Raw genomic sequence first — 22,576 nt, 5'->3', positions numbered from 1 at the left:
CCGGGGGTGGGACCGAGCAGCTCCGGGGCGGAGCGCCGGAGCGGAGGGAGCCGACATGGCGGAGGCAGGAGGAGCGGCGGCTAAGAAGAGCAGCGGCGTTCCCGCTGCCCAAACAGGTGAGTCTGCCCGTGGCTCTCAGCCGACGGTGCTGAAGGGGCGCGCCGTGGGGGGTGGGCGCCTGTTTGGGAGCCGGCGAGAGCCCGAGCGCCCCTCTCCCCTCTTTGCCCGGCTCGAAGCCGGATGTTATTGCTGAGGGAAGGAGTCTGAAAACACCAGATGCGCTCCAGGGTGGAGGCGCGCCAGCGAGTCATAGGACTGGCGCGGAAGGCGCCTGCTGAGGTGATGTGGATGCACTCAGGCGACCGCCCTGGCCACTAGGTCCGGCAGCCGCCTCCTGCTGGAACAGGTAAGGGCACCGCACCTGCACAACGCCAGTTCCTCAGGAAGAATAAAAAGAATAAAAATCGTCCTATATCTGTGGTTGCTTTGTGACCTTCGCCTTGGTCAAGGATGTCGAGCCAAGGCTCCGTTATCCAGAATAAAATCTCCCGCCCCAAAATAAAATCGAAGGTTTCAATGCGGCCATAACCACGAAAGTTCTGATGTGCAAGATAACTAATAGGTTGTATGAGAATAGTGGGCTTTCAGAAATTGTAGTGGAGTCGCCTTGCTTCTTTATTAACCCCCCCTCCCATTTTCTTACCTTGTCAGGGTTCGTCTGCCATTAGCAATGAAAAGCTAGCTGCACCTGTTGAGTATCTGCTTCCTGGGCAACAGTTAAAGGCAGCCTTGCTAGATAAAAACTGGGGAAGCTGTTGCTGATTTCCCCAGCATCTTCTGTTGTTTACTTTGTTCTAGCAAGGGGTTGGATTTTAGTGGAATCATGGCACTTGCAGCTTGTGCTATAATGTTTTCTGTGATTTGCTCATGGGCTTTTTATGTATATATATATATATATATATATATATATATATACTTTGAGATCCTACACATTTAAAGAGAGCAGAACTGTGACATCTAGTGTTTGCCAGCTTTTTTTTAACATCAGACCATTACACAGTTTGTTTATTTTGTAGGGTAATAAAGAGGTGGATAAAGCAAATCATAACTGTTGGTAGGGACAGACTAGCAGATAAGGACCCATTTTACATTGCAGGGCTCATGAAGACTGCCAGGGACAGCAAGCCAATATGTTTCCCTGGCACAGCTCCCCTAGGACCTATGCTGGATAAATCATCTCTTTCCCTTTCAAGCAGAGGGAGGTGTGAAGTTGTGTCCCCACTGGAGCCACCTGCCACTCCATTGCATGTTTACAAGCCCTTTTGGACAGCTTTCCCTATATCCTGGCCGAGATTCCCTTCCTTTACCCCCTAAGCTTTCCTGGAACTCAACAGCTGTGTTCCTTAAATATTGCATACTGCCTCAGAGAAGGGAACATTTTCGCCCCCAAACTCCCTTCGCTCCAGCTGGTTCATTAATTACTGGAACGCCCACCTTGAAATTATCCTGCGCATGTCTCTCTTTAGTTTCCTTGCCCTGTTTCCCATCTTGGTAGGGCAGCCCACAGAGTTTTCCCTTTCCCTTTTAGAACCCATTTCCTTTCAAACAATCCTAACAATGGGAACAAACTGCAGTGGGTCCAATGTCCTTCAATAATGTCCTTATCAGTTGATGGGAAATAGCAATTGAAGACGGCTGGTGACTTCTTGTGGACTTCCAAAAGCCATCTCACTGGCCCCTGTGGAATATAGGATGCAGGACTAGATGGAAATTTGGTCCAGAAAACTGGACATTTATATGCCTCTCCTCTCATTTTAAGTCTCACAAAATACCAAGGGCAAGCCTCAGGTACCTTAAGTGATGCAGGCCTGAAACCTCCCACTGTGAAGTCAAACCAGGTCACCCCATTTCCCCCTCTCAAACCATCTTCCCCTCCTGGCAGGATTAGCCATGCATGATAGTAGGGAGCCCTCTGCCTTTGTCCTTCAACTGCCATCTTTGCATTTTGCTCATTTGACTTGGAAGTGGCCCTGATCTAGATTGCCATGAGTGTAAGGGAGTTATGTTTTATTTTTAAACTATATTTTCCGGGGTTTTATGGCTTGGTTGGCAGCACTTTGAGAGCAGAAGCTTTCAGCATGCTGATTTCTACACAGTGTAGTTAATCTGATTTGAAAGCTTTCTGCTAAAAGGCAGGTGTACGCTTTGCAGACGAAAATCCTGTGCAGAAGTACATGCATGGATAACTCTACAGTACTTGGTCCTAATGGAATGACTCATGGCAATAAATTTGAATGTACATGAAAAACACACTTGCTAGAGTTGTGGCATGGTGTGTGTGATTAATGATTTCAATTTTAATTTGAACTAGCTTACTGAGTAGAAATAGCCAATTCTGAGTACACTGTATTCCAATTTTAAGGATGGTCAGTATTTCAGCTGGTTCTGGGAGTGCATTTTTTATGAGCTGATTTGCACTTCCTTGTTTACTCTTATTGGTATCATAATTGTACTGCTGAAGCAGAACACACATTGAAATAAAGCTAACACTCATCATGCATTGTTTCTCATATTGTCTGTCTCTTGTGTAGCATTGCAGTTTTTTCTATATATCTGTTTTATTTAAATTGGCAGGGTGCTAAAGATCTGTAGCTAGAGGTGTGCTTCTTAACACTTTGTGCACTATTTCTGGATTAGGAGCTGAATGGCAGGGTGTGAAACTGCCAGGGAATTTCATGGAAGTGAAAACTCTGAAATAAGAATGCTCTCTTTCTTGAACTGCAGAAGCATAGCGCAATATTGCAAATAACATTAACCATTAATTTTCCTAAACCAGCATAGGTGTGCTGACTGGGGCTTAATGGAGTTGTAGTCCAAAGCATCTCTTAGTCACCAGGAAATAGAGGCTGATTAATCTGTGCATGATGATCCAGTCAAATATTTTTGAATGGGTGTGGGACATTTGGAAGATACCCTGAATAGTTGAGAGCAAACCTACACTGCTGTTTTTAATTGCATGCTAGGTAGCTTTGTCGGGGTGCAGGATACAGCCATATTTGAATAGCCTGGTGACTGTAGTATCTTGGTACCTTCAAGACTGGATTTTTGCAATGTGTTTTATATGGGGGCTGCCTTTGGGCCTGAACCAGACATTCCATTTAGTTCAGAATGCAGAAGCTAGATTGTTGATGGGGGTAGATTGTTGATAGCATGTGACATCTCCTAAAACATCTGCACTGGCTGCCCATATGACACTGGGCCAGGTTCAAGGTTTTTGTATTAATATATAAAGCCCTGAGCACCCTCAATCTAGGATACCTTAAAGACCACCTGAGCTCCTACAACACAGCTCAGTCCCCCATGTTTACAGAGACTTGCCTAGTCAGGCATTTAGTGTCAGCAGCCCCACGCTGTGGAATATCATTCCAGCAGATACTTTGCAGGCATTCTCAGTACTGACATTCAGGTGTTTCTTGAGGACCTCCTTATGCTGCCAGGCCTATTCTCTTTTAAGTTTTCTTAAGATTAGCCAGTCATTTGAATGATTGTTCTGCATTGTTTTGATGACATTTTGTGCTTTATTATATATGTATGTATTGTACACCATCTTGATAGGTTATGTGATAAATAAGTATCCTGCAATATGCGAAAGGGATGCAATCTTTGCCCAGAGAGTATTCAGTCTACTTTAGACAAAGATAGTAGCAGAGTGACAAGGTAGACAGTGAAATATAGGCATGAGCATGAGAGGAAAGAGTCAGATTAGCCAGAAGGAAGGCTAAAGGGTTCAGATTTTATTTATTTTTGCTCAAGTATGGTGTTGAGTGGGGCTGGCCAAAGAAGGAAGACCAGTCTATTGCAGACACTGGTGCATTTAGGTTTTTGAGACTCTGGACTTAATAGCTTCCCCACATCTTTAAATTGTAAGGTGCGTTACTTAACAAACTTCAAAATGTAGTCAGCTACCCCTGCTGCATTTGGGGACAATGTTGATTGTTCTGCTTTGTTGGCATGACTGGTTGCTGGCATTATGGAGCAGCACTTCAGGAAGCCCAGAAATGGAAGTGGGACATGCAGACATGAAGAAGAAGAAGAAGAAGAAGAAGAAGAAGAAGAAGAAGAAGAAGAAGAAGAAGAAGAAGAAGAAGAAGAAGAAGAAGAAGAAAGAAGAGGAGGAGGAGGAGGAGGAGGAGGAGGAGGAGGAGGAGGAGGAGGAGTTTGGATTTGATATCCCGCTTTATCACTACCCGAAGGAGTCTCAAAGTGGCTAACATTCTCCTTTCCCTTCCTCCCCCACAACAAACACTCTGTGATGTGAGTGGGGCTGAGAGACTTCAAGAAGTGTGACTAGCCTCAGGTCACCCAGCAGCTGCATGTGGAGTTCACCAGGTTATGATTCTACTGCCCTTAACCACTACACCACACTGGAGACTGTGAGCCAACTTATGCTTTTACCGTTTGTACCAGAGTTTTAAAAAGTATCTGTCAGTTGAGAACAGCACATACCTGATCCTATTCAGAGTTGGGGAAACCACAGCCCATTGCTTTCAGTGGGCTTATTTACCCTAATTTTGTTGTTGTTGTTGTTGTTGTTAACTTGTTAGTCATTTGTTACACTAAAGACTTCCAAGCAAATAACAGCAGATTTAAAACCAAAGCCTGAATGGACATACATTATAATATGAACACATTCACACAAAATGCTGCAGTTCATAAAAAAGGCACAAAGCAACACCCCCACAAAAGTCCATCTGACTCATAGGGTCAAGCTGCTTAATGGTTTGGTTTTTCTGTATTCAGCATAAGCTTGCTCCTTCAAAATCTCACATGATGTTCAGAACTGAATGTGCCGAGTAACGTCTTGACTCTGATTTTTGTTGTGCAAATTGTTTGTTTCATCTCTCCCCCCCCGAATCTATTTAATTCCTTACATCCTAGAATTAGTGTTTGCTACAGAACTCCCTTCGAAAAGCAGGGCCTTCAATTTGCTCTTTTGCAGTGTGTGTGTGTGTCATATGCAAAATATCTTACCACAAGGTATAACAGGTGATCACGTTAAATGAAAGGCTGGAACTCAGGCAAATGTAATTCAGATCAGTCCCTGGTATTTGTGTGCCCCTAGCTGATGTAAAGCAATTTCTTTGCCAATGTGTGCCATGCCAGGGTATGGGCTAGCAGAATCCTAATAGCGTGTAGGTGAATGAAATGAATAGGTTGCAATGCAGGTTAATTACTTTCTGGAGGTGTTGGTCACAAGGACATGGAATTCTATTTCTACAGAGGAAATAGATTTTTCTCCCGTGATGGATGGCAGCACCTTAGGAAATACCAGCATAGGCGTCACTATTTACAGGAGAGTTCTTTTCCTTTAATCAGTTTATGGAGAGTTCTTCCTCTTTCATCTGCTTTGTAACTGAGCGTGAGCCACTGTTCTAGATCAGCCTTCCCCAAACAGTTACCACTCCCCATCAGATGTTGCAGGACTACAGCACCCATAAACCCCTGACCACTGGCTTTTCTGGCTGGGGCTGTTGGGAGTTTTAGTCTGGGGCATATGGTACTTAATGAAAGCTACCTTTTAAGTGGCTTTCTGTATCAAAGTTCATCTAGTCTTAAATACGTGGAAGCCAAGAATCACAAGTTACATTTTAATAAGTCTTTCTTACTTGTTCAAAATTATTTTTTTAATGGCTGCACAGTAGTGGAACACACCATTACAGGGTGACAAATCCGCACTTGTAACTGTAAGCAGGATGGCATACTAAGTGTTTAAAAACAGAGGCTGTTTTTGGTAGTTTTGCACTAGAAATGGCTCGTGCTTTTCACTAAACTTCCCCTGAGCTGTCACCCTTTCCTCTGCTTGTGCATGAGAATGGATGTCCTTTGTCAAGGAAAAATATTTTAAGGGAAATAAATGCATCAGTCCTAACACACATCTGCTCTGATCCACATCCCGTGTCTCTGTCAAATTTCTTTTCCAAGAAGAGAGACGAGAGAGCCTTGTGGATACAGAACTTCCTACACTTTGGATCAAGTTTATTTGCTTGAAATTATGGAGTGTGTATTTTACGTCAAGTAAATAGCTTTAAGTTAGTTCCACCCAAGAGGGCAGTCTGACCTAGTCTCCACTGGTTGTGCACAAACATGTACTATTTTGAGAGTGGACATTTTACTTCGATTCTGGGAACAGGAAGATTCACCTTATGGGCTGTTGCTTTTATTTTTTACTAAGTATATTTTACAAGGTATATCTTGTAAGTGGTGAGTCAAACAAAATGTCATAAGCCTGAATACCAGTCAGGTTTTCTCTGGATGTCATAAAATTCCTTTAATTCCTGGAGCAATTTTGAAACTGTTTATACCGTGTGTGCGCGCGCACACACACACACAGAGAGAGAGAGAGAGAGAGAGAGAGAGAGAAATAAACAAACAAACATATAAAAAAGAAGTAGTGTGCAGTTCACCTGATACCAGTTGCTGAGAATTGCAGGTGAGGAGAGTGCAGCTGTTCTCCAGTTCTGGTTGTGGGCTTCTCTTGGGCATCTGTGAGAACAGGGTGCTAGACTACCACCTTTGGAGTTCTCCAGCAGGCTCTTTGGAGCAAGAGTAATGTGATTCATTGATGTGTTTGCCTCACAAGCAAATTGTGAAGCAGGAAGGAAACTGTGCTCACGGGGGAGGAGGAAGAAGAACCTGCTGTGATTTCTCTTTACATTATATCTGTCATCGCCCTGTGTTGATCTCCAAAGGCACTTTGTCAGGGAGATAACGTAATGCTTTATGAAGGCAAGGTTGAGCTTTTAAGAATCTGCCCAACAGTCTCAAATTTACTGTTGTCCTTGGAGAGCAGCTGCATTTTGAAATTTTACTTTATCACAAAAACATAGTAAATATAGGAAGGGGTGTTTCTTGCCACCAGTTAACATACACAGAATAAAAAAATTCCTTCAGTAGCACCTTAAAGACCAACTAAGTTTTTATTTTGGTATGAGCTTTCGTGTGCATGCACACTTCTTCAGAATGCACACGAAAGCTCATACCAAAATAAAAACTTAGTTGGTCTTTAAGGTGCTACTGAAGGAATTTTTTTATTTTACTTCGACCCAGACCAACACGGCTACCTACCTGTAACCATACACAGAATGTTAATGACTGAAGATCCACAGTCTGAAGGCACAGACTGAGTAGTGAAGCAAAATAAGGTATCAAATACTGCAAACACTATTACGCTTTAGGTTTAGCCAGCTGCTCTGTGTACAGTAGTTAGGTGACTAGATTCAGTTATACACAGATTAAACCACAAGATGGTGCTGCTGACATTTTAATCAAAGGATATGCTGCTGAGAAGTAGCATTCTTTCTGTTCTCCATTCCACGGAGGCGTTCGTAAACGGAGGCATTCGCTCCCCGCAGACACGGTTTTGCGCGAAGTGCTGATAGAGCGCTTCTGCGCACGCACGCGCTGCGCAGATCGCTTCTGCGCACGCGACTCCGCAGAACCTGGATGTAAACACTTCCGGGTTTGCGGCGTTCATATATGGAGGCGTTCATAAACAGAGGTAGTTGTAAACCGAGGTTCCACTGTACTGTATTTATTTATAATGCCACTTTCTGAAGACGATTGAAATGTTTGTAGTATAACATACTCTAATCTTAACAAGTTTTCATTAAAAAAATATTGCAGATATTTCTTTGCCCTGAAAAAGTGCTGAAAACATAAGATTCTTTAAATGAAAACCTGTCAAGATCAGATTGGTTTTCATTTAAAAGCAACATATTTCAGAAGGTGCTCTCACGCATATTTACATATTTAAAACATAAATGCCTTCTAGAATACTGATGCAATATTTTAAAGCCTTATAATAAAAAGTTTCACAGTTAGGAAGCATATGCAGTATGGTCGCTGCACATTTCATAAAGAAAATGGAAAGTATAAGGGAGATGTTTTGCAGAGCAATCCTAACCCCTGGCTGAAGGCTGGCTGAAGGGGGTTTAGGATGAGGCAGAAGGGTGGCCACCAACAAGGAGGACCTCTGCTGGCCTTCTTGTCCTGGAGGCCTCTGGTTCATCTGTAGAAAGCTCTGTGGGTATAGTTGCAATGATAGCAATATTTCTACCAGTGGTAGGACCTGATATGGGATGCTCTGGGCTGTGTTGGGATAGCCTTGGATACATTGGATCCAAAGCCCCTTCCTTCCTTCCTTCCTTCCTTCCTTCCTTCCTTCCTTCCTTCCTTCCTTCCTTCCTTCCTGTTGGTCTGTTGAATAATTAATTTCCCTCCTGCTAATTTAAATGAGGGGGCAATTTAGTAAGCAAACAAACGGGAGCAAGAGAGAAACCATCTCCCCACCCTGGCTGGAGTGAGCTAACAGGTAAGTCTGGAGCAAGATGTGGACAAATGGGCATGCCCCTTCTGCGCTCCATTTCACTTAGAGAAGTTGGCTGAATTTTCAGTTGAATCTTACTTCAGCACTGGTGATAGGACAGTGTCTTCCATTGCACCTGAGGACAGCTCCCATAGCTTGGACACACACACACACACACACACACACACACGGCTAGCCATGTGATACAAACAGCTATGTCCTCCAGCAACACACAGCACCTGAATCTCCTACCCCCGCCTTAATCTACCTAATGGTAGAGCCATCCCTGCTATGAAAGGGGCAAATCTCCTACCACTTCACTCACCATAATTCCAGTATAGGGAACAAAATGTGTGCACAGATCTTCCTCTTTTGATTGAGCTATTTATTTTAAGACCATTACTAAAAATATCCAAAAGGTATACAGTAAACCATAAATGCACAATAAAACCAATGGTCTAAACCACTGAAAGCAACATTAAAGACTATAAAAAGTACAACACAGCATCACAAAGTACAAAAGCAGAGTCCAGCTTTAACGTCCAGAGAGAGCCTGAAGAAAAGAGGCATGCCTTTAAAAGATGTCAAAAGGATGATATTTCCTACATAGCACCATTCCATAGAGCAAGGGAAATGGCAGGAAATATCATTTAATGGCCCACCATTCTAAAAGCTCATATGCTTAGTGGGCTTGGAAAATTATTTTTTAGAGTTCAGGGATCTTGGTTTGTGGTAAATGACAAAGGCATGTTATAAACTCTGAAGCAGTTCCTCCAGAGACAGAGTGCAAGTGAGTGTGCATACAAAGGAAGTGTTTCATCTGTTTTCAAGGTGGAAAAGGATTTGGCATGTCAAAAATAATTAAACATTATCCCTCAATTAAGTAGGCAGTATGTAGCCACCAGACAACATGCTTCTCTTTTCAACTTTGAAAAAGAAAAAATGCAAGTACGAAACATGTCCAAACGTGTTGTTGAGTTTAAATTGGCCATCCTTCTCTAACAACATGACAAAAACCATTACCGGACCACTAGAGGAGGAGAAAAACATTCTGAATCCCTAAGTTCTAGAGAATTAAAAGAAACAATCTCTTAGAGTAAGCAAGATGAAAGAGAAAGAGAGAGAAGTAAACATACAATTGCACTGCATATTTGGATAATGAGGAATTAACTGCTTAGTAGGCAATACCACTTAAGAAGTAGGCATGGGAGGTTTCAGTTTGTTGGTAATATCAGTGTTGGCGACATGATGAGGAAACATTAATGTTTATGTTTGGTGTATTAACTTTTCTTTGAAGTAGGCCCATATTGCTGAAAAAAGTGCTTTATATATGGTTTTTACTTCCAAGTGCAAACCTGTCCATTCCATTGTTCCTAAGTTAGCGATGGCAATTTATACCCAGAGCACTCATTTAATGGCATGTAATTAACTTTCCCCCAAAGTTAAGGAAGGACTCAGCTATTTTGACTCCTGCTGCATATTTAAGTGTGTGGTAGATCATTTCATTCATTTTTAATCAGCTGTCCTCTATTTACGGTATTGCATTGACAATTTCCGGAGGGGTAGTTATGTTGGTTGCAGCAAAAAATAGCAAGGAGTCTTGTGCCACACACTCAAGATGGAGCAAATGTATTAAGGCACCAGCTGTCCTGGATTAGAATACACTCAATCACATGCTCAAAAACTTATGGCCTAATAACTTTGAGGCGCCATGATACTTTTCCTGTCATCATTGACAGAATCAGTGTTCAAATTTTCTGCCTATTAAAAGCGTTGCTTAAAAAACCCACTATCTCTGATGGCAGCAAAGGAGCAGCAAAGCAAGGTCTGGTGGGAGTTGTAGTCCAAAACATTGGGAGGGCATCAGGTTGGAAAGGCTGCACTAGAGGAAGTGCTTAGGGTGTATGCTCACAATGGAATGTGCACAGCGGGGCATCATCTTGGAAGTGCCACCTTCTATAATTGCTGCTGAAGTAGATCTATCTGTCACTGTGATAGCAGGAGATAATGCCTCTAGGGTGATGTGACATGCAAATGCATTTTATACAGCCATATTCTCATGTGGGAAGTTTGTTGAGTTTGTTGAGGGAGAAACACCCTGATGGGCACATTTCTGAATCATGGCTATTTTGTGGTGAATGCAGATGCCCTAAGGAATTCTAAATGCTCCTGTTTAGCAGTTTATTGGGGATTGGCAGGGACTTCAGTTGTTAAAAGAGAATTTGTGGTTCAGGAGGGGGGAAATGTTGTTGAAGGTGAAATGGCGTGAATAGATTGTCCTGTACTTGTGTATTTATATTTGCATTTCCCCCTACCTTTCTGTGACAAGGACACCAAAGGTGGTCTACAGTGCAAAATCATACATCATAGAGCAAGTTAGACTACAAGGTGTGCATGCAAAGCAGAAACATGAAAAGTTGTGTGACTTTGAGAATGCCATGTAGCAGGTTAATATGAGACAAGACATTTAGAGAATGTAGCCCTGAATACAGGCCTGAATTCCTCAGTGGTGTATTCTGTCCCCAAGAGTTCATCCATCTACTTTTGAAGCCAGGGAAGCATAATTGTGCATCCCAATTGCTCCTTTCATATTTGAAGCATTCAGGAAAGGCAAAGACCTCAAGGCTCAATGCTGATATCTTTATCATTTGCAATTGAACAGTTCAGTTCCTCGGGCTCTGGCGAATCCTTTGCAAAAATCAGCCATCCCATGTCTGATGGTCTTTCCTTTTCTGAAGCTTCCAGAAATAAAGTAATTAATTTAATTAAACACATTCACGACTGGTGGATATAGACAGGGAACTTCACAATTATGTTTTTACAAGTGAAGTCCCTTGGAAAAATGTCACATTGAGCATGTTGTCCTAAAATGGACAAGTGCAGGAGGGGAAATTACCCCCCCTCCCCATAAATTAATCTGTGACAAGCCTCACTAGCAGTTTGAAGTATTCTTGGGAAGAAGACTTATTGGAAGCAAGCCCCCCCCCCCACTACCCTACTCATAATGACCCTTCAATATCTTAAAGTTGGGGCTGATAGGAGCTATAGTCAGAAACAACTGGAGGGTACCAGAATGGGGAATAGTGCTTAAAGGATAGTGAAAGGTCAATTGTTCCCTGTCCTGTAATAGGGCTCTAATGTGTGAGGGGGAAATTGTTTCCTCTTTAGGTCCCAAACTGAAGGGAAGGAACCCACAGGCTGCTTGCTTCCTTTCATTCTTTCAGTCCCAGCTGAGGTAAAGACTATCTCCAACATACCCACAGCACACTTTTGATTCAAAGCATGTTTCCATCCTGAATGCCCCCTTGGACATCACTAAATAAAAACATCTCTGGAATGGGGTCTAAAGTATTTTGAAACTCAGATCTTCATAATATTATTTAAATCAAAATAAAGCCAGCTGGTACAAAGTGTTAGATGTGAATTGTACACATTCTAAATTATTGTTCTGAGGGGGAGAGGAGCCCATTTAAGGCATGGCTGTGCTGCTTACAGTAACCAAAAATATTTGGCTCATTCTCTTGATCAAGAATGTCTGTGCACCTGTAGTTTTTAAAGTACGGTATGTGTGCATTTTTGTGGATAAAGTTTGAGAAATGAAGTTTCTAGTTCATCTTTAGATTAGAAGGTGGAGTGAAAAATGCTAGCTCACACTCTTTTCTTAAAATTTTCTGCTTCATTATACACCTTGGGTCACACAGTGACAGCTGGAATCCTGCCAAGAAGGAAAGAGCTTAAACAAAACACGGTGAGGCAAAACTAGCTCAGTAGTTTGTGCTTTTGTTTACATGTGGAGTCTATGAATGTTTCTCTCTGTGCTCACAAAATCTTCAGAAGTCTCCCATCCCACCTAATATTGACTAGTCAAATGCTAGCCATTGGACATGGGGGATGGAATGAGGGCTTGTATATAGAACCGAGGGCAAAGTTTGGCTTTCCAAGTCTGGCCCAGATTGCCATGCATCTCTTTTGTTCTGAAGAACACAGAAAGGGGACCCAACCCATATCTCTTTAGCCCAAGGTTATGTTCATCTACATAACCTTGCACTGGGTTTGTTGTCAGAGTTTTCCTGGAGAGTGACAAGGAGGCCAAACACAGAAAATGACAAATACATAGAATGATGTGTGAAAGATGGACTTTGGACCTCAGTCGAAAGGTGTATAGGAGAAACCATTTTGCTTCATCTAGCAAATTCTCTCCAACGTTTGAACAAATTTAAGTGAGCAAGCGTCTCCCATAAAAGTGAGGGTTGTGACACCACCAGTGCTTTGAAATACTATTCCTACTGAAATCAGACAAATGCCTACAATTTCAATATTTCATCTGCTGAAAACATTTCTGTTTTGCCAATCATTTTCAGAGAATTAATTTGATTCAGTGTTGGCCATTTTTTCCCTATATTTCATGATTTGGTAATGTTCTGGTGGTTTTATTATACACTGCCATGAGATTTTTATGAGCTGACTGTTCAGAATTATTAATTTCAAAATAGAAATGCACTTTTAACACCCAAGCATTCAGCCTCCCGCTGAGTGCTACAGTTTTGAAAATCCTCTAGGTACACTTTTCAAGATTTGCCTCATATAGCCGCTTTGGATTAGGTTGAGAAGAAGAATTGTTGCTGGATGTGCTGGCAAATAAAGGTTTGTTTCTTGTCTAGTACTAAAATTATTGCAAGTGCCTCAAGCACTGGATATTGGAATGAGTAGGTTTTTTGCCAAGCAGCCATTATGGCCGAGAGAAGTTCATGTACTATGCATACTTTAATTCCTTCACTCTCTTTGTTATGGGAAATACTAGGGTTGCATTGCCAGGAACTTTGAGCCATTGGACTCTGGATGGCAGTTTCTCAGTGTAGAACCCCAGACTCTGGACTGTCATTGTGTTCATCCAGACTTGCCACTGGATCCTCCTGGACAGGCAGAGACCCCTATTTCCCTCACAGTTAAGAGGGGAATGTTAAGAGACCCCTATTCCCCTCACAGAGCTATAATTTCTAGAGTTTCCTGGGAAGAGAGATTGGTTGTTAAACTACTCTGGGAACCGTAGCTGTGTGAGGATAACAACGCTTAAAAACTCTCAGTACCCTCAACAAACTACAGTTCCCAGGATTCTTTGGGGGAAGCCATGGCTGTTTAAAGTGGTATGATACTGCATTAAATATATAGCGCAGATGAGACTATGTGGTTTTTCATGGAAATGTAAAGGATTTTCTGTTCAGTCAAGCATTTGGTTTGCTTTCCGTTTTTCTACGTTTTTAATTTCCTTGCTGTGTTTGATTCTGCATGTATGTGTTTTTTTTAAAAAAAACTTGCTCTGTGCTGTTTCTTCATGCATTGTTACAATTTTAGTGTATATTTTGTCTTCTGATTCTCTAAACATTTTAAGCTGCCATGAGCAGAAAGGCATAGTAAAAGGAAGTAGACCAAAAAACAAAGTTGTTTGTGAAATGGAATGTACAGGCAGACTTATGTACTATAAACAGCAAATGGCACTGTCATGTTACACTTTGCCTGCCGGAAAACTTTGATAAATACTTTGTCCTATCCTCTTAAGTTGTTGTTACAAATAACCTTTGTGCTGCATCGAGTTAATGTTTGCCAAAGGGAACACCAGTTATTCATGGAAGGTGCATTGCCTCAGTTTTTTTCTTTTAATCATCTTCTTATTTAATTGCACAAGAAAACACTTGTGTACCGCCTTGAGATTTTTGCCCTTCACAGAATATGCACCTACCTTCTTCATGGGGCATGTTTTCCAATTGCAAGAAAAGGAGCGCTGCTGGGGAATTCAAAAAAGAGAGCCTGCTTTGGTAAAACTTGCAGACTCTGAGCGAAGGGAGGAACTGGCAAAAAATAACCACCTACCTGCCTGCAGGCTAGTCGGCTTCCCTTCCTCAGAACTTCCCTGCTTGTGCAAGCAGGCGCTCCATCCATCCTCCGCCCCGTCTCCGAGGGAAGGAGGAACAGCCCAGCCTGCTAGGTGGTTTCGGCCTTTTGTGCGCTGGCTTCCTCTGCCTCAGCAGCAAGCAAGTGCACAGAGGGAACATTCCGGCAGGCTGCTTTCCTGCAGCTGAGGAGACGACATTCACGGACCTCCTTTTGATTAGGATATGTCACTGTTGTCAGGGCAACTGTTAACGGTGGCGTATCATATTTTCTCCTCTTGGGCTGCCTGCTGAATATTTCAGTGTGCAGTAGCTGGAAAGAAGAAGAAGATACAGGGAGGGGGGGGGAAAGGTGCTGCATCAGGAAGGACAGAAGACGTGGGATCTGACTGAACAGGTTTAAAGGCGTCAAGAGGAGGAGGAGGAGACTTCCAAACCGATGGGCCTTTAATTAAGGCCTTTTATTTCGTCAAGGTGGAGGAGACTGCAGGCCCTCGTCTGCCAAGTGGATGTTGGTGTTTGTCAGCTGTTTGTGCACCGCTTATACCCGTACGGGATCTGTTACAAATGAACGAGCTGCTTTGCAGCTAGCTAGCTGCTAAGTGGAGTCTGGGACTGATATATTGTAGTAAGGAAGAAGAGAGCAACATGCCCGGTTCGGCAACTGCTATCCGGCAAGAGAGGCTAAAGAAGGCAGGCGTGAGGCCAAATACACCTGTTCTGTTCACCATTAATGAGGAAGATGAGCAGCAAAAGAATGGCAATTCCAAGAGACTGAAAGGTATGCATTACTTAACACAGGGAGCCAGGGCTCTCTGTAGTATAGTCAGCTCAGCAAATAGTCTGTTTTGCTAGCTGTCTTGCTTATTCTTCATAATGGGTAGGATTTGTCTGTTTTGTATCTCAGTGACTTTTTTTGCATGCTGAACGTCTTTGTGTCCAGTATATTGCTAGATTTCTGGATTTTAACTGTTCTGGGCTGTAAACCTGTGCCTTCTGCTTCTTGTTGTGATATGTTTATCACATAAAATAAAATGCTATATCTTTTTAGTCACACAGTCTGTTAACAGTGAAGCTCTGATAATGCAAAGAGGCATTTGTGTTTCTGTTTAGGGAATAAGTGTTTGTTTTATTCCTTTGGCACATTTTGATAAAACGAAGTCATTAAAATGGAGAAACCACCGAGGAAACCAGATGACTGAGGAAACTAACGCAATATGAAATTTTCAGTTGGTGTTTGTGCAGATTGTGGTGGCATTATAGATAGTTGGGTGCAAATATACAGTATGATCAAGTACAGTACTTAAAACATCTGACCCAAAACATCAGTACTGTCTAGGCATGCTTTGAAAGGAGGTTTTACAGAGAATTGCTTGGGGAAATCTCAACTAAACATCTGTAGTCATAATAATAGCTTCCCTTCCCCCAGGATTTTTCAGGTTCCGATTATCTGCCATTCAGTCTCAACCTTTGACCGGGCACTTGGGGTGACTGCACTGCTTACTGCTTTTTCACCTTTGCATTCTCAGCTGTGAGAATTGAAAATGTTACATTAGAATTCCTTCCTAACAGTACTGTGAAATCATGAAAAACAGCTGTCAGGTTTTTGGTAGTATTTATTAAGGAGGAGGATTCCACACAGTTCAGTTGTGTTGTTGACATAGTGATAATTTATTTTCCCTGTTCATTCAGCCAGATAACCCATGGGAGAGTTTGACTGGCTAATATTTACAGATTTAAACAGCATTCATGTTTACCTTGTGCTAGTTTGTTTGAAACTGACAGTTACATTCATGTGCTCAGCTGAATAGTTAACTCCCAGGAGGCTGGGTACTTCAAAATATGCACTTCAAAGTTTTTAAATGCTTGCTTGGAAATGGAGGAAAATTATTTAACAAACCTGAGTGAGCTATTGTTTATTTGCTGTTCTAGTCGATCCACACCCCAAGTCCCAAACTTCCGTACTTTTGTTGAGAAAGCCACAGCTACTTTAGCTTCTTGTTTATCTATTTTAATATGTTTAATAATCCCAGTAGAAATTATATTCTATGCAATTACAGGGGGAAATGAACTTGGAGCAAATGGGCTTGTTAGAAACACAGCCTTAGCACTTCAGTTTCCAGGACACAGATTCTTGTTTGGACTTTCGCTTTCATGTTGAAGTGCCCATTCGGGTGCTCTCTTCAAAGTGAGTTTTGCATGATATTAAGGAGGGTTAACCTGGTGCACCTACACTATAGGTAGGCAAACTAAGGCCCAGGGGCCAGATCCGGCCCAATTGCATTCTAAATCCGGCCCGCGGACGGTCCAGGAATCAACATGTTTTTACATGAGTAGTATATGTCCTTCTATTTAAAATGCATCTCTGGGTTATTTGTGGTGTTTTTTCATGAGTACAATGTGTGCTTTTATTTAAAATGTAACTCTAGGTTATTTGTGGGGCATAGGAATTCCCCCCCCCCAAAAATAGTCCGGCCCCCTGCTGAAAAAGTCTGCTGACCCCTGCCCTACACTGTTGCTGCTGCTTATGTGTGCCAACAGTTGGGGGCAATCATGTTTAAAACTTCAAAGTACCATTTCCCCCAGCTTGCTGGAGTGAAAATCTCACCTGACTGTCATTTTAAAGTACTTTGAAGACTCACTATAAGTGCATCATCAAGTCTGAGATTCATAACATGTTTACTTGGGGAAATTTTCCATTGATACAGGAGTATTTACTTCAATGTAAATTTTGTTAATATTTGGGGGTTTGGTTGCAATTTGTTTAGAAGAGATTTATAAATTTCAGTCAGTTTTTCTGGGTGGTTACATATTACGGTTTGTTTATGAATGATTCTCCATATCCCAGTATTTGCAGTTGTCTACCTACCTATTACCAAAACAATTTGCTATTTCTTCTGAATGAAAAGAAGAAGGTGCTTGTTCAATTTCAGCTGGTGATGCTTGCATGTCCAGTGACCCTTTATCCTGATCTTTCTGATATCTCCTGTTTAAAACCCTTGAGAGCTGCTGTCAAGACATATAAGGCAACTTTCTATGCTTCTTGCATAGTGTTTAGTGTCGCTTCCTCTCCTTGTTCAGTAACTCTGTGCATTGAGCCAATGTGAATGGCTTTTTATTATATGTTGTCCTTGTTAATCACTTCAGGACTTTAATATAATCTTCTCTAGGTGCTCCAGTACCTTCTCTAGGTGCTCCAGTACCTTTTGTAACTTGTATTTCTTCTAGCTGTGGTTGTCTAACTGTGTGATGGGCAAACGGAATTTTTGAATTGATAATGGCCATTATATACTTTCAGAGATGCACTCTGGACTCCCAGTGCACCAGAGGCCTGCCATTTCTTTTGTACACAACTGCTGATTCTTTGGTTCAGTGCACATTGATTCAAACAGAGTTGACAGAAGGAAAAGCAACCTGGTTTGGAAAAACAAAACAAAACCCCAGTCATGCAAATCAGTCCCTGAATTTCTGGTGTCATTTCTTTCCCTCCTGTACAAAGCTTCTTGAAGTAGTGCTAAAACAAATGGCCTTTAGCAGTTCAGTAGCACACATGTGGAGCATCTTGGGTAACAACTTAAGTAAGCTAATCATAAGCTTGTTTTAGCTGGGAGACTTCTAAGCGATGGAGTCAAATTCCTCATCTAGATGGATCTATCTCTTGTTTTAGAAAAGTATGACTCAACAGAATGTAAGGAATAGCCATTATTTTAGATACCATTGTTTGTGGCTTAAGATTTATATTTTTGATCTGTCCATTGAACAGGGGAAATTAGTTGCTTTCTTTTTTACTTTAAAAGATATGACTGTTGAGCTAAATGACTTAGCCTACAGTACTAACCCCACTTGCCTGGGAGTAAGCCCTACTGACTTACTTCTGAGTAGATATGGTCAGGCTTGCACTGTTTCTTTGAAGCTAAATGTTAACTACAGTATTTCTTTAAAGACAGACTCTTCTTTTCTGTATTGCTACCTGTTAATCCAGATGCAATGTTGTTTAGTTGTTTAGTTGTTTAGTCGTGTCCGACTCTTCGTGACCCCATGGACCATAGCAATGTTAGTATTTGTTTAACACTAACCAGCCAAATATATCTATTGGAAAATAATATTTCAATGCATTGAACATTTTGGTATTATATATAATACGTGTATTATATATAACAACTTCTCCTATGTCTTAAAATCAGAGCATGTTAAAAGTAATGTCTCTATATTTAGTACTCATTTCAGGTACTGATTTTGTGATAACAAGTTTGTGGTTGGCTTTTGTAATTAAGTATCCAGGTTTCTTGTAATTTTGAATTTTTTTTTTAGTAAACAAATAAATTGAAACCTAAATGTTTAAAGAGGAAATGAGGCAGAGAGAATCTTCAGTCAGCTGATAACAAGGGCAGTCAAATGTCTTCTCGGCCTGTGAACAATAATATCAATTCTCTCTTTCTCTCTGACACTTTGAAAACAAATGAAGAAAAAGGCCCCTTTTTTCTTAACTTTGGTGCATGGCAGGGATGTCTGGGATGATCACAGAAGTTTAACATCTGATGCTTTCATTCTAATGACATTGTGTGACTGCGTTTCCAGCAATGAGCTTTATTTTGTTCATCCAGAAAGATGAGAGAGATTTATTTTAATAGTAGCTGTGTATTTTGTAGTCATCTTTGTTCTGAAAGTGTTTATGTGTGTATGTATGGGGCATGGGAAGTTGTATCTAATTTTGTGAAAGTAGGCAGTGGGCTATTTTATTATATTTGCTATAGAAGATGGGATTGAGAAACTTGGCTTTTTCAGTTGATAGGACTTGCTCATGATCTTACTAGTCATGAAAAGTGACATGTGGTAGTTGGGGGTGTACCTAGGGGTTGGCTAGGTTGGCCCCCACCAAGGGGGCCACCAGGGGGGCACAAAAACCACACCCCTCCACTCTGACTTGGAGTGACTTATAGCCTGCCCACCTACCGTACCTGCTTTCTGGGCTGCTCTTCCGCTGTTCTGGCTGGCTGGGTGAGGTGTGCAGGCTCCTCTGTGTGACTTGGCGGAGGAATCTGCTTATTGGCATGGACCATCACATAAACCCTATGGGGCCTCCTCCACAGGCAGCCAGTGCTGCTCTAGAAGCCAGTGGGGCTTGGAGAGGAGAAATAGGAGGGAGAAGGCAAGAGTTGCAGGAAGAGGAAAAAGGAAGGGAGGAAGGCAGGCAGGCAGACGGACTGATGGAGGAGGAGGAGGTGGTACAGAGTGAAGCAGACCGGACCCCAGTGGCTGTGGAGGAAGTCGCTGATGGAGCAAGAAAGGTGATGAAAAGCAAACTTTTTGAATTTCTGGTTCATTGTTACTCCCAGCTTCAGAGGCACCAATACAGTTCCTTGCCAAGGGAGCAAGGGACGAGGGATGCTGATACATCCCCTTGCAAAGGGTTAAAGGGAGCATAGGGTTTATTATTATTATTATTATTATTATTATTATTATTATTATTATTATTATTATTGGTTTTCTTGGTTTACAAAGATATGTGCAGTCTCTTGTAACATTTTTTCCAAATCAGTTTCATTTGTTGAGACATTGGGAAGAAAAGGGGGAAAGAGGTAGATGGGGTGGGGTGGGCCCGGGTGACAATGTTTCTATTTTGTTTAATATTAAAGAGAGCCTAGGTATGCCTCTGGGGGTAGTTGTGCATATTGAAATCCAGAGAAGGTACACAGGGGAAAAACAAAACAAAACTGGAAATGCAAGCCTTTTCTTTCATAGCTGAGCCAGTGGTTGTCTGTCTGAAACTTGGCTCTTAAATCTGAAAAGACAGGCTGGCTCCCATGCTGGCTTATTCTTTTACATCTTACCTAGTACTTGCACCAGTTCAAATATGAAATGTTTTACTTGCCATGATAGATGGCAGAAGCTGAAGCAATCTAGAACTTGGTGAAAACATCGAAGCTGTGCCCATCTAGGCTGGCTTTTTTTAAACCTTTGAAGGAAACTATCGTAGATGCTTCACTCTTTACATAAACAATTCTTATTCCTGTCCCAACACACCCACATGAACTGCATTAGCTCACTTACTCATAAGGCTCTTATTGTACCTTTCTATTCTTCAAAAAAAGAAAAAGAAAAGCCACGCTCCCTTCACAGAATGGAAAAACCCGTCTTTCCAGTGTTGTATTAGTGAACTCAAAAAGCTGCTACCAAACCTTGCCTTACCAGGAACAGCAGGGCCGCTCCTAATAGCCATTTTATGACACAGATGTCACTGATATGCTATAGGAGGCTGTGGCCACAGCCCTAAATCAGATAATGAGCAGTGTGCACCTTTCTCTTTAAAGTGTAGTAGTGCCTGTGAGGCTGCGCTTTTGGGATGCCTTCTTATTGTCAGGGGTGTACCGTACTTTTTGTCTCTTCCCCATTACTGCTTGCACAGGTCTTGATTATCAGTGTATGACCTGCCTTTCCCTGGATTAGCCTGCAGCCATGCCTTATGGCTGCTGGAATCAGAGGTGATGCTTGTATGAATTCCTTGCTCAATAGCTTCATCTACTGACAGGAGGTGGGGAACTCATGGTTCTCCATATGTTGTTGGACTCCAGCTTCCATCAGCCCCAGACAGTATGGCCAATGGTCAGGAATTATGAGAGTTATGACGTAGCAACATCTGGATGGCCACAGGCTTCCCACTGTGGTATGCCTACCCATAACAGAGGAGCAGTCAGGGGTCAGTTGCAATTGGCATTGCATCTTAAAACAAATACACATTATAAAAGTATACATGCACAAAATAATTTTTATTAATTCTATTAAATGTGTATCCCACCTTTCAAAGGATCTCAGGATGGTAATAACCAATAATATTATAATAAATGTATTGATCCATTGATCTAAAATAAGCTTGGTTTCTGGGTGAAGGAAAAAACATTTTTAGAAGACTGGTGAAAGTACATTCCTTGCTCGGTCGGCACCTTTTAATTCCCCCCCCCCCTGCTTCTGGACTGAGCTTTGAAAAAAACAACCTGGGATTTAGTTTGAACTAGGAAAAGCCTATTGGGTGGTGCCCGTAACATGACGCCATCAAAAACTCATACACAAACATCCTATTTTGCAACTGCGTTTAATACATTTATAAATATGAAAATGTGTATTCATCGCTCATTTCAAAATGAGGAGATGGTCACTGCTCAGTGGTTAGAGCAGGCTTCCTCAACCTCGGCCCTCCAGATGTTTTTGGCCTACAACTCCCATGATCCCTAGCTAGCAGGACCCGTGGTCAGGGGTGATGAGAATTGTAGTCTCAAAACATCTGGAGGGCCAAGATTGAGGAAGCCTGGGTTAGAACATCTGTTTTGCATACAGAAGGTCCCAGGTTCAGTCCCCAGCATCTCCTGGTAGGGATGGGAAAGTGTCCTTTCTGAAACCCTGGAGAGCTTCTGCTAGTCATTGTAGACAATACTTTACCTCAATAGATGAACTATCTGATTCCACATCAGGAATGCTTCCTGCATTCATAAGTTGCCTAATGCACAATGGTGCAAGATCAGGACCGATGTACATTCCTGACATGGGTAGTAACATGCTAATCTGACAAGCAGGTCTAGGAAATTGATGTCATATTCACTGTAAACTAGGCACTAGTAACCTGCATATAGCCAAAGTTTATTTATTGCGATGCAGTAGTTCTGCCTGTGGTGGATTACCAGATCCCTTTCAAGACTGGGTAATGCATTGAACAGAGCACAGACTACCCGATAACCTTTGAGGTCCCTTGTAGTGTGTGCTGCTCATCTCCCTTGGTTTAGAAATGGAGCAAATAGATCATCCTATTCCTTTGACTTGGGTTCATATCCTATAGTACTTTCAGCGTTATGAAAAGGTGACTGACTTCTGAGGCAAAATGCACATGCCATCATGCTGCAAATATATATTTGGGGGGAAAAATACATTGTGTGTGCAATACAGACTAATTGCCTTTTATTTTGGGGGGGAAATGGTTGGGTGAGGGAGGCAGAAGGAGAATCCACAATATTTAGATAAGCAGATGTTCTCTATCATTGGATTATGTTAGAAGAGGCTACAAAGGGAGTGTAAAGCAAATTTGGATAATTGGAAAATAGGGATTCTACTTTATGTACAGATGGATACTGATAGACCATAAGGAAAACAATAAAGGCTGATTCAGCTGTTCAATCCTTAATTCAATACAATTTTGGGGTGTCCCACAAAAGGAATCAAACCTTTGAATCAGCCCTCCCTCTTGCATTTGTTGTTGTTGTTTAGTCGTTTAGTCGTGTCCGACTCTTCGTGATCCCATGGACCTCTTGCATTTACCTCCAACAAAATCTTTGGA

The 22,576-nt window shown here is 41.9% G+C and overlaps 1 protein-coding gene across 5 annotated transcripts in view; it reads left to right on the top strand.

The window, feature by feature from the left end:
* The window catches only part of MAP7 (microtubule associated protein 7), a 103,005-nt gene continuing 80,429 nt past the window's right edge, over window positions 1–22,576 (top strand). Inside the window, exon 1 of one of the 5 annotated variants that reach the window (XM_060272709.1) lies at window positions 1–116. In XM_060272709.1, coding sequence (XP_060128692.1) covers window positions 56–116 — 61 coding nt within the window. In that variant the 5' untranslated portion in view covers window positions 1–55. Of the gene's footprint in view, window positions 117–4,206; window positions 15,035–22,576 lie in introns of those variants that run through there. The other 4 variants (XM_035108897.2, XM_060272710.1, XM_060272711.1 and 1 more) reach the window with 4 other exon arrangements.

This window comes from Zootoca vivipara, chromosome 3 (assembly GCF_963506605.1).
Source record: "Zootoca vivipara chromosome 3, rZooViv1.1, whole genome shotgun sequence".
Lineage (NCBI taxonomy): Eukaryota > Metazoa > Chordata > Lepidosauria > Squamata > Lacertidae > Zootoca > Zootoca vivipara.
Note: the sequence above shows the minus strand (reverse complement) of the source record. Positions and strands in the feature narration are given on the sequence as shown.